At 39.7% G+C, this 11933-nt stretch overlaps 1 protein-coding gene across 1 annotated transcript; it reads right to left on the bottom strand.

The window, feature by feature from the left end:
* Positions 1-457: 457 nt before the first annotated feature.
* On the bottom strand, positions 458-4805 carry LOC123518157 (60S ribosomal protein L12-like). The gene is made up of 4 exons (XM_045278854.1): positions 4646-4805; positions 2579-2833; positions 1280-1398; positions 458-699 (listed from the first exon to the last, which is right to left on the bottom strand). Exons 1-4 carry the CDS (start codon positions 4680-4682, stop codon positions 613-615), a joined length of 498 nt encoding a protein of 165 aa, XP_045134789.1. The 5' UTR covers positions 4683-4805; the 3' UTR covers positions 458-612.
* Between the last annotated feature and the right edge of the window lie 7128 nt (positions 4806-11933).

The following is an 11933-nucleotide window of genomic DNA, read 5'->3' as shown; positions in this document are numbered from 1 at the left end:
TTACAGTCGAAACAAAAAGGCATCATGAAAGAGAGAAAAAGTTATTGAAAATAATGTAGTGCGATAGTAACAATTTATACGGCAGGTTGGCAACATCACAGGAGGGGACTTTGGTGGGAAGGTGGGAGGATCAGGATCTTTCATACTTCTGACGATTTTAAGGTATTTCCTCTTTAAGAGATTGACAGTGGTGTATGAACGGTGAATGAGGTTTCAGGGAAGGATCACAAAGAAAAGTGCACACATAATAGACAGACCATTTCGACATGCGGCATGATGATCTCCCATTTGATGGTACCTGAATGTGACCAACTGTTGAAAATTAAATGATCGTAATGTAACATCAAATGCTGGCAAACAACGTTGTTAAACCTACCACTTATCTGACGCCAAAAGCTCGCATTGCAAATGCAACACCCATATAAATGTCAATAAAAGGTTCAAGAGAAACAATAGCTAAACCTCCAGTACAGCTTTGTTTCCCAACTCTCAGTACAACAGAATTAAGCTATGTCACACTGGAATGGTGCAGTTGGTCTCGCACTGAGGCTGGGTACAAGACAGGTGTGGTGGTGTGGTGCTGTACTGAAGGTCCAATTAGGTATGAAGAGATCACTCTTCAGGCACCTCCACTGATCCATCATCAATGCCCTCAATTATGTCATGGGGGCTCTGGCCTTCCACAGTGCACCCAATGCTCTGTGGAACAAGTGTGTGGTTAGACATTGAGTACCTCTGATGAATTTCTAACCACTTAACTTTTAGCAATGGAAAAGATCCATTTTCTTCCCCTCAAAATGCATATATGCATGTGTGCACACACAAACACAAAAAAATAACTACCTACAACTAAAATTAAATCCATCTTTACCGCCAGGACCTAAGAAATTGAAGTATTGACCGTCACATTTTAGTAATACATTCACAGGGGAGACAGACTTGTCATAATCAAATTTATGTTTTCAGGCATTCATCAAATATAAATTATTTGAAATTGTTTTTCAACAAAAATTTTCCTCAAAAATTACTATTCTACTTATTGGTCCAACTTTAATCTCAAAATAACAAAATTTACATCAGAACTCATGGTAATGATGCTGCTGCTGCTGAAGACAGTGAACAGAAACAAGTGGTAGTGGTGGTGGTGGAGACAGAAGTAGTGACCGAGAGAGTGAGGATGATAATGGATGGCATCTCTGTAGTGATTGTCATGAGGATATGTGGTAAGGATGACAGTGGATGCAGAGATGCATCCTGAACATGGGTGGTTGTGCCTCACCTGGGCAGTGCCAAGAACTTCCTTCAGGGTGCCAGACAGTGCACGTGCCTGTGATCGGGGCCGCATAATGCGTGCAATCTCCACCATCTGGTCCAGGGTCAGGTTGCCATTGTGCTTAACTGTAAAGACAATTAAGTCACCAACCATGACACAAAACAAGCAGTTAATGTTACCAGTGGCTCTACAAGATGGTACTCCTTTTTGCCTGGCTGAAACTTCTCCATTACGATATTGCTAAATTTTATTGAGTAAACCTATGTGAGCTTCATGGAGCTCTACACATTTATCTCAGCAAAATTCAAAGAAATTAATTTCAAGCATCAGTGGCTTAATGTACATCTCTCTGCAGTAGCAAAAGTGATTGTTTTTCTCAGATTTTGGACACCTCATTAAAAGGTATAGCCCACAAACCACAGCATTAGTTACTCTTTGCAGTTTACTGTAGCTTGCATAGACAACTATATCCTGAACAAGAGTGCAATGATGATCCCAATGTTACCTGTTGCCTAAACAGCAAATCCTGTATTTTGGGGGAATGATGGACTCAGCACTATCTATCCTCACAACTGATAACAAAAACCAAGTTACTCGTAATAATTTGTTTGAGCCTGAAGCAGACCACTCTTCTATTAACAAGTACTTGAAACCAACTCTAAAATGAAAATGCAGATGCAATCAGTTCACCTGAGCAAGGTCCAGAGTACATGTTACATGCAACACTGACACCTGTTTTTGTTATATGCCTCATCTCACTTCATACAAAGACAACCATTTTAAACATGAGACTTGGCAGTGATTGCAGAACATCCCAGCAAAATATTGTAATACTTTTCAGTGTTTGGCAGGTTCTGCAATCATTATGCAGTCTCAATCAAACTATATCACTAATCTTTTATACTTACTGAGCTAAGAGATACAATGCTCCAGACGGCTGAACCTGCCCATCTAGATTCACTTAATCCAGACAGGCAGACAATTCAGGTCCATATCTCCAACACCTACTCACAAAAGAGTAAAGAGGCGCTGAGATTTTCACATCTCAACCTCCCCCTCCTGTATCATAGGAGTACACGAGGCTACTGCACCACTTGTGTGGTGGGCGATGGGGTCGCCACATCCCTACGCCATATAAATTAGAATTTGTGCTCGAAAGGATAGCTATTTTATAGGTACTTGTTTCTGACTTCAGAGGTTGTGCAACAATATTTCTCTTTGAACATAAAGTTACAAAGATGGTTTACAATTAATAAGATTGGCAAACAGTGACAACAATGAAATTCAGAATGAAAGAATACTCACTGTGCTTAACCTTCTTCCTGTCACGTGGAGGCTCCTTGAGGGCCTTGATGACCAGGGAGGCGGCAGAGGGGACCACCTCCACACGGGCCTGACGGTTCTGGATGATGAGCTTCACGGTGACCTTGAGGCCCTTCCAGTCCCCAGTGGCCTTCATGATGTCGTCACCAACCTTCTTGGGGGACAGACCCAGTGGACCAATCTTTGGGGCCAGGGATGAGGTGGCAGCCATCTCACCTCCAACACACCTCAGACACACTGTGGAAAACAATACATGCTTTGTTACTCTGTCAAGACCGTGACACAAGCACTTACTAGGCTGTGTGAAGAGCACCACCAATCAACAAAGTAGTACCTCTGACCACAAGCAAGAGTAATCCTGCAGGTTAACATGAACTGTACACACACACACACACTGAGTTTCACCCCAGACACTCTTGCCACTCCCCAAACAAAGCTCATTAGCCTCAGCAGCAAACCCTGTACTTCCACAGTGGACAGTAATTAAAACAGCAACACACGAGAGAGAGAGAGAGAGAGAGAGAGAGAGAGAGAGAGAGAGAGAGAGAGAGAGAGAGAGAGAGAGAGAGAGAGAGAGAGAGAGAGAGAACAGCACTGTCCTAATATACCTCCAACTCTCCTTGTCTCCTAGCTCCCCTTTCACAGATTTGACATCACATATGAAGCCACACTATTGGTAACAAAGGAAAGATAATAAATTGAGGAAATGGAATTAAATTAGGATAGAAAGAAAATGGACAATTAATGAAGGATACTGAAATATAACAAGAATTAGAAAGAAAATGGATAATAGGAATCTTGAGGAAATGGGAATAAAACAAGATAGAAATGGAAAAATATAAGGAAATGGGAATGAAAATACCATAATGAATAAGGGAAGATGAGGAAATAATAATAAAACAGCAGATAGAAGGAAAAATGGATAGCAAATAAGGGAAGAGGATTAACAAAAAAGGGAACAGGAGAAAATAGTCATAAGAATGATAATGAATAAGGGAATATGAGATAATGAGAATGAAAATACATGGCATGGTATGAATGAATAAGAGAACAGGAGGAATGCTAACAAAACAGAAGATATGGATAATGAATAGGGTAAGAGGATAAAATATAATGAAGAAAGGAATATGAGCGTGTGTGTTGTTGACTAATAGTGTGGCTTCATGTATGTGACATCAAATCAGCTGCATGAGAGCTGCAAAGGTGGAAGCCAGGAAACAGAGCTGGAGGGATGTCTACATTAGGGCAGTGCCAAAAAGACATACCTCTGAAATTTCCCATTGTATTGTTGATATAAATGTTAATACATTATACTTATAATACATTTGTTTCTTTTTAGATCAGTCCGCACATAAAACCTCTAAATAAGAGATTGAATGTTCCAATTTATTTTACCAAGAACAATGTTCCTTGAATTGGTGGTATGAATCTTTTTACAACTATATTCACTGCATGTTGAACAGGATGTGACAAATAATAATAATAATAATAAATCCTATTTAATAAAGATATCTGGTGACCTTCCCTCACACTTCACACCTGACCTGTCCTTAATGAAAAGATCACGAGTGACCCTTAATATCCTAATACATCTGGCAAAAGCTTCACTGATTCATGCCTAACAAAAATGTTACCTAATGGGGCAATCTCGAGGGGCAGAGACCCCATAGTTACGCGGTTACTAAATTGGTTAGGTTAGTGCACCATATGGTACAGTAACCAGAGGGTGGAAGTCCCTGGTAAGGTTTGGTTACTTTAGCTAATGGAGGTGTGGCGGGGACATATTGGTTGACGCAACAGATCCACCCATCACATCAGTCTATGCAACACATGGCGTAATGCACGGAGTGGTGTCTAGTTTTGCTGGAGGCCAGACGTCTTTTTCTTCATTAAATATTGAATATTAGTTTTAAGATTAAGGAACAATTTCTGATTTCCATGTTTCACCTAAATTAATATAGTACTTTTCACTGCCTCAGCATTGATTACAAACGTGGTTTAGTCATGCACTGTTATCTTACTTAAAATGCAGTTAATACAGCGCCTTACCGGTCTTAACTTCTGTTGGATCGAACTTGGGAGGCATGTTGCTGAATTTGGAAGGGTTGTTGGTTCAATCTGGCGTCTCAGGTGGAGGATGAACTGCGATTAGTCCGACCCCTAATGTTACACCTTGGTACGCCGTAGGGAAAGGACAGCTGGGGAAGGTGTTTACATCTGCTCCCCGCACTCAGGCATGCTGAATATAAAAGTTTTATTAAGATTATTTTAAACTAATTCTATAGTTATTGGTATATTGCACTGTTATTTATTTTAATATATGCTAGCTTTTTCATCAAGGACTGGATGTATATAGCTTACCTTTTGTTTGACGTGACACCAACTTTCAGATTTTCTTTTAATTTACAATTTCTGCAAATTTACAGCAGAAAACCAAATATCAATTATAATATTGAGAATTTTGTGTGCATCATCAAAAATATGTAGCAACACAAGCGATGAATTTCAGAAATGCATGTTATAAGGACGGTAATCCAAACAAGTCTAGGCTGAAAATTCGTTTTCTGAGATACTTTTCTATCCTCTACCTCGTTGGATGATGGACTACTCAAAATGTGCCGCTTAAATCAATAATTTTTCCTTCGCTTCATTATGTTTTGTCGGCAACTCCTGTAGAGGAAAAACAAATTCAAGCAAAGAACAAAAAACAGTATCATGTACAGTAATTGTCCTTACATCAAGTACGCTTAATTCTCTCAAATTCTTCACAATCTCAGTCATCCTTTCACTCGTCGCTCTGCACAGTCCCAGCACCTTCTTTCTTGCTATTCTTCCATCATCCATTTCTTCAACACTAATATATTACCTGAGTGTCGCTTTTTAAGTCTTTCCCTAAATATGTTCCATCCCATAGCACCTCTCAAAGCTTTCATTGCTGCATATTTCGGTGTATTCAATGCCATCCTAGCTATTTTATTCTGCCCAACTTCCAACTAGTCAATTTCACTTTTGTTTTCCATGCAGTCACATCCATACCATGCTTTATACTGAGCACAGCCACACTCTTCTGCACTTCTCTCACCACGTCATATAATTACTTGCTCTCATCCTTGCCGCGCTTCAAAATCAGCACCCACACACCACGGGAAGCGACTCTGTACAGCTGGGTCTTCCTCATCCTGCTCCGCCTCCGGCCAGCTTATTTACTTAGCACCGCCCCCTTGACCTGTATCTGCTCTCGTTCTTGTCTCCTCTTTCTCGTCTTATTCTTTCTTGTTTTCTCTTATTCCCCACTTTCATCTTCCTATTTCCTCATCCCTTCCCCTCATTCGTCCTTCCTCTTTCTTATATTTTTTTTTTTCTATTTCCTCCTCTTCGTTATTTTCCCCTCATTCTTCCTACCCTTCTCTCTCCATCATTCTTGTTCTTCCACTTTGTCTATATCTTCTCTTTATCTACTAGTTCTTCTTTCATTCGTAACGTACTTGAGAGAGAGAGAGAGAGAGAGAGAGAGAGAGAGAGAGAGAGAGAGAGAGAGAGAGAGAGAGAGAGAGACCTCCACTGGCTACCTACTCACTAAACTCCATTGATTTTATACACACATCATATCCTCAGAATATGGCCCCCTGCATTCTGCTACATGGGCCCCCAGGGGGCCATGGCTCACAGTTTAGGAACCACTGCTATAATGTATGTCCTACATTTGATGCAGCCTCTCTTCAGTAGAGTATATTCAGGAACTTTTTTATTTATTTTTTTTTTTTTAAGCAGATGATATTCAAAGCAATGTAAAGTTTAAGTGTTTAAGTATATAATGTTTGCAGGAAGTTAGCAGTACAGCTGAGCAAAAAAGCAAGCAATCACAATAGTAAAAATATAGAAGATTCCAATAACGGAACAGAGGAAGTGGCTTAGTCACGGAAGCGAGGCAAAGAACGTGCTCCAGCTGCTGAGATGTCAACGACACACTTGATGTGCCACTAAGCAGGGCCACGTTTTTATTTTCGTAATTTCCTTACATCATATTGCGGTTGAAAATAAGATGTAGCATTCTTGTCATACAAAGGTATAAATCTTCAGCTTTCCATACAGGTGAAGGAAATTTCAAAATCAAATCTATGAGAGGCACCACATTCACAGGTTGATTTTTTTAGCCATAGAGAATTCACTGTTTCATTGGAGTTGCCTCGGGAGTGGTCGGGAACTGTATAAATAGGAGTAGTATATCCAGACTTGTAAATCCATACATAGTTCCTTTTATGATGCTACTCATTGTATGTTGGGATGGGCCCAAGTCATCATTGATAGTATGCTGCATTTTCCCTGTAGTGAGGTATCTAAGAATGGATATCACTTTCATTTCGAGAATGATAGCCTTATTCGTTGCCGTGGGCTTGAAATAGTCTTTCGCATCAAGTCATGTCACGAACATGATTCCTTCCTTGTCCAGCCGGTATCTTTTGATAAGTTGTGCATCAGTTACTTCATTCAGGACGTGTTTCCTTTCCAGAAAAGTTCTAGAACGACATGGAGCTGCTGCTTCGGCCATGTTACTTACTGTTTTAAAGAGAGTCTCAGACGTCATCCTAACCCTTGCCCACCTCGTCCTAATTAAGGAGCACGTCTGGGGCCGTGCATATAAAGAGTTAGGATTCGTCGTAAGGACTGATACGACACTTGACGCCTTAGGACGTGACCCCGCTGATTTGAGACGCTCGTCTGCTACTTGTATAGCTTAGAACACTCAAGTGATCGTCTCAAGTGAAATCTTTTCTTTATTAGTGTAGCTGAATCGTCAACCATCTCTATCCTGTCTCACGGGGATGTGACTCGGGATATTTTCTAATTTCCTTTATATCGACAACTCCTGTGGGAGACAAAAAAAGGAAGAAAAAAAAAACTATCTTTCACATGATTGCTCCCTGAGCCCTTAGAACGATAACTCCGGTAGGAAGAAGAAAGAAAAAGAGGGGAAAAAACACTAAACAAGCAAAGAACGAATAATATTTTTCACACAAACAGTTCCTGCGTTACTTTCCTTCACTGCCTCAATCAGCCTCTCATTCGGCCTTCCACATAGTCCCAACGGCAGCACCATCCACTTCCTTCATGTCTTCACTCCCATTTCTATTATTCTCTAACTCAGTAAGAATCATCTATCTCTCTCTCCTGTCTCCGTCATACCTCTCACACTCAGGCACCACATGGCTCACCGTTTCGTGACACTCTTATTGTCTCCCTTGTCACACATTTAGAACATTTTGCTGCGGGACTCACAGACCATCCTTTAATTCATATCCTTACACTGTGTCTTAGCTCGGAAGAGATCACCACCCAGGCTACCATTATACCATCTCTCATACATCGGGGCCTCTATCTGCTTGTATCATTCCGGAGTGCTCTTTCATTCCATCTCATTCTTCCAGTCATTCAGTCCCACATACTTTACTTCTCTGTCTATCTTACTCTTCCATTTTCTCACATTTAGTTCCCCCACTCTGCCTCGTCTTTTCACAACCCATTTACGCTCGTTTTGATTTCTCCCAGCCATTCGCACCCTCCACACAGCTTGTAATTCACTACTGTCTGTTACTGTCTGTTCCTCCATTTCATTCCACTCTCATTCCACAGATATACTTTTCTTGCTATTCTTGCATCATCCATTCTTTCAACCATAACCTTGTACATGAGTGCATGTCGCTTTTTGTAAGTCTTTCCTTAAACGTGCTCACTCTCATATAATCTCTAAAAGCTTCCATGGCTGTGTACCTCAGTGCATTCAGTGCCACCCTTGCTACTCTGTCTATTCTGCACCACTTCTAACTTGTCAATTTCACTTTCATTCCTTGCAAAAACATTCACACTGTATTCGGCCTGACTATACACTCTTCCAGACTTCCCTCAGCACGTCGTTCTTATTCGCTACCATCCTTTCCCTACTTTCCAATCGACTTACCCATTGGTTTCCCATGCTTTCAGTCTATGCCTTTTTACAGCTATACTGACTCATCCACAACTCTGTATTTGTGTTCTTGTGCTTTTTATAATGAATTTTCTCCAAGTCTCCATACTGCGTTACATTCATTCATCTGACGTATTCACAATGATTACCTTGCTTTTTTCACAGCTATATTTCACTCCGAATGAAATTTTAGAGCTCATCTTCTGATTCACTCACAACCACATCATTATCTGTTTAACCCCTTCAGTATCATGACGCGTTTTCATATTCATTCTGCTTAGTATTTGGTGATTTTATACGGCTTCAGAGGTTCATGTGGAGGATTAAAATAGTGAAAACTGTGGCCATTAAACTTCTGACCTTCATAGACCTTTCCTAATGTCAATGAAATGGTCTATTCGTACACAAATCTCAAGATAAAAATGTGTTCCAGTATTGAAGGTGTTAAGAGAGCACTCTGTCTTATCATTCCTCTTGCATTCCTTCTTCTCAATCTTTCAACTAACTCCGTATACAAGTTAAGAAGGGTTGGTGACAATGTGCATCCTTCCCTAACTCATCTTTCACTCTTCCGTTATTCTGTCCGTTTCCATGTTTCCTAGTCTGTATTTATCTTTTTGTCCACATACATACTTCTTACTACATTAACTATCTTTTTCTATCACTCTAGTTAGCATTTCTCTATTCATTCTGTCATAAACTTCCCTAGTATCTAGAGAATCTAAGTACAATTTACCTCCATCTTTCTTTATCTTAATCTTTTCATTCACCACAGATATCGCCGTGTTCTTATTCTTGGCCTTGTTGTTATCATCCTAACCTAAATAAATAAATGAATATGAAATAGAGCACAAGCATCAGTAGTAAGCGGGTCCCTATTTATTTTCAGTGGTAAGCGGCGGTATTTGGCTCTTTTAACTTTCCTCAACCGAAATCCCTGCTTTCTTACCTGATCGCCAACTTTTCTAAGGTTAGAAACCAATCCAGAGAGAAAGAAAGAAAGAAAAAAAAAGGAAATAGTGCCTTCCAAATTTTCTTAAATATTTACCAATCGCCCTTACCGTAGATGCATTTTTTTTTTTCTTTCTTTTATGAGACTTGAGAAATTTGTTACTCTTTGGTGAATCTGGACCCAGATTAGTTGTGAGTATTTTCTCAGTCTTGACACTGACTACTCCAGTTCATGTTATTGGAAAGGTACTTGATACACCCGTTTAATTGAAAAGCACCGTTTTGTTTGAATGAATGGCTCACCAGTCTTACGTTACCATCGCTCATGAATGAAACACTTATAGATGACAGTGATGTAGGGAAGGAGGGAAAGTGTTTTGAATGTGTACAGTCATATTAGAGCAAATATTTATTGTAAAACAATGCTATTCGAAAAACCCAAATTTGTGATAGGAGGCGATCAACTTGACAATATTTACTGCTATTGTTGCAATGTGTGGTAACACAAAGATATCCGTGACCGTCAGTTGATTATGACCTAGACAGTGTGAGGTGAGGATGGGGAGCCTGCTTGTCCAGCCACCTCTAATCCATGCTATCTTTGTATTGATTTGCACACTCATTAATGCACCTAACCAAATACCAGATGGTGCCACAGTCATATCTCATCACAATGTTGCTATATTATATTTTTGTAAATAATATTTGGTGGCAGCGATCATATTCAAACCTCTCCAAAATAATTGTTGCCATAGCCTTTCACAGCATTGGGTTCCCAGAGACTGTCCCAGCGCTCCCAAGCTATTTTGTGCGTCTAATTTATCTGTGTTCTCCAATAAAGCTTGTGATCATTGATATCATATAGTTACGGAAACTTTGTCTCCAGCTTCGTTGCAAATCCTACCATATTTGCCATAGGTTTTCGTTTTTTTTTTTTTTGGCTTCATGTGTTTCTCAGTCGTTACAGAATTTTTAAGCAATATCCAGCGCCAGACTGCTTAACGTTTCCAATGTAACATGTTTTTCAACAGAATGAAAACTGGATTCTAGTTGGGATAGAGAAAAAAAATGCACGTATATAGATTTGTTCAGAAGCCTTATTGGTTTTCAGTGAACAATGATAAGTGATTTCTTTTTAATGAAAATATCTTGACTTGGAAAAAAAAAATTGTAATACAGCGATCGTGGTCTGTAAGGTTCACGCTGTCAGGCAGGTGATGTAGTACTTGAGATTAGTGGATTGAGCACCGTCAGTGGGAAAGGAGTCGTGAGAACAGGACGCGACATCCCATGGCCTATGAAGACAGTTCTCTTTAAAAGCTCAACACATTTAAGAACACGAATCTAAATACTTATCTGAATACAAACCTTACATGTTTGTGTTTTCATTACTACAGCTCTCTTCTTCTTACACCAACAGGAGCAAACAAACAAACAGAAAGACAGTAACAGTACAAATATATATGTATATAGATGCATATGTATTACAGCGACTATGATAATAATAATGATAATGATAATAATACTGAGGTTAGCCATAGACACGTGACAGCAACAACAACAACAATAACAACAACCAGAGCACAGCAGGGGATGTATATCAGTGTAGCCCTTCGTTCAGTGCCAGTGGTGAGTGCCAAAAGCGGCTCGGCATCTTTACCTCACTTCTCTCCCTTACAGTTTGTGTCTCCTTTGTGTTTTGTCTCACTTCACTTTTCCTTGATTTCATTTATTTTCATTTTTCTAGTTTTCGTTTCCTTTCTTTTGTCGACCTTTTTTTTCCAAATAGTAATAAGAGTGATGAGTTTTCAATTTCCACTTTTTTCGTTCTCTCTCTCTCTCTCTCTCTCTCTCTCTCTCTCTCTCTCTCTCTCTCTCTCTCTCTCTCTCTCTCTCTAGGGGTTTAAGTAGTTTTTAGTGCCAAATACTGTATTGGTTAGTAGTAGTAGTAGTAGTAGTAGTAGTAGTAGTAGTAGTAGTAATAGCAGTAGTAGTAGTAGTAGTAGTAGTAGTAGTAGTAGTAGTAGTAGTAGTAGTAGTAGTAGTAGTAGTAGTAGTAGTAGTAGTAGTAGTAGTAGTAGTAGTAGTAGTAGAAGTAGTAGTTGTAGTAGTAGTAGTAGTTACTCATGGCACTTTTCATGAAGAGAGAGAGAGAGAGAGAGAGAGAGAGAGAGAGTAAACAAACACTGCTTCATCGTCTAGTTGGGTTAGGTCACGTGACGGCTAATGTACACACCTTCGTTGGGTTCCCCCGTTTGCTGTGTTTACTGTATTCTCTCATTTATCACGTTATTTCTACTGTCCTTCTCTTCTCCTTTTCCACCTATTATTTTTCTCTGCTTTTTTTTTCTTCATATCCTTGTATTATCTATTTCCTTTTTTTTCCCATTTTTTTTCTTCTACGTTTTCCTTCCTTCTGTTCCA

The sequence above is a fragment of the Portunus trituberculatus genome, chromosome 43 (assembly GCF_017591435.1).
Source record: "Portunus trituberculatus isolate SZX2019 chromosome 43, ASM1759143v1, whole genome shotgun sequence".
Taxonomy (NCBI): domain Eukaryota; kingdom Metazoa; phylum Arthropoda; class Malacostraca; order Decapoda; family Portunidae; genus Portunus; species Portunus trituberculatus.
Note: the sequence above shows the minus strand (reverse complement) of the source record. Positions and strands in the feature narration are given on the sequence as shown.

Bases quoted from the DNA above. Each gene is read 5' to 3' on its own strand.
- LOC123518157 (XM_045278854.1), bottom strand. From the start codon at position 4,682: ATGCCTCCCAAGTTCGATCCAACAGAAGTTAAGACCG. The intron at 2,834-4,645 runs GTAAGGCGCTGT...TGTTTTCCACAG, and splicing joins TCCAACAGAAGTTAAGACCG to TGTGTCTGAGGTGTGTTGGA. The intron at 1,399-2,578 runs GTGAGTATTCTT...TTGTCTTTACAG, and splicing joins CAGGAAGAAGGTTAAGCACA to TTAAGCACAATGGCAACCTG.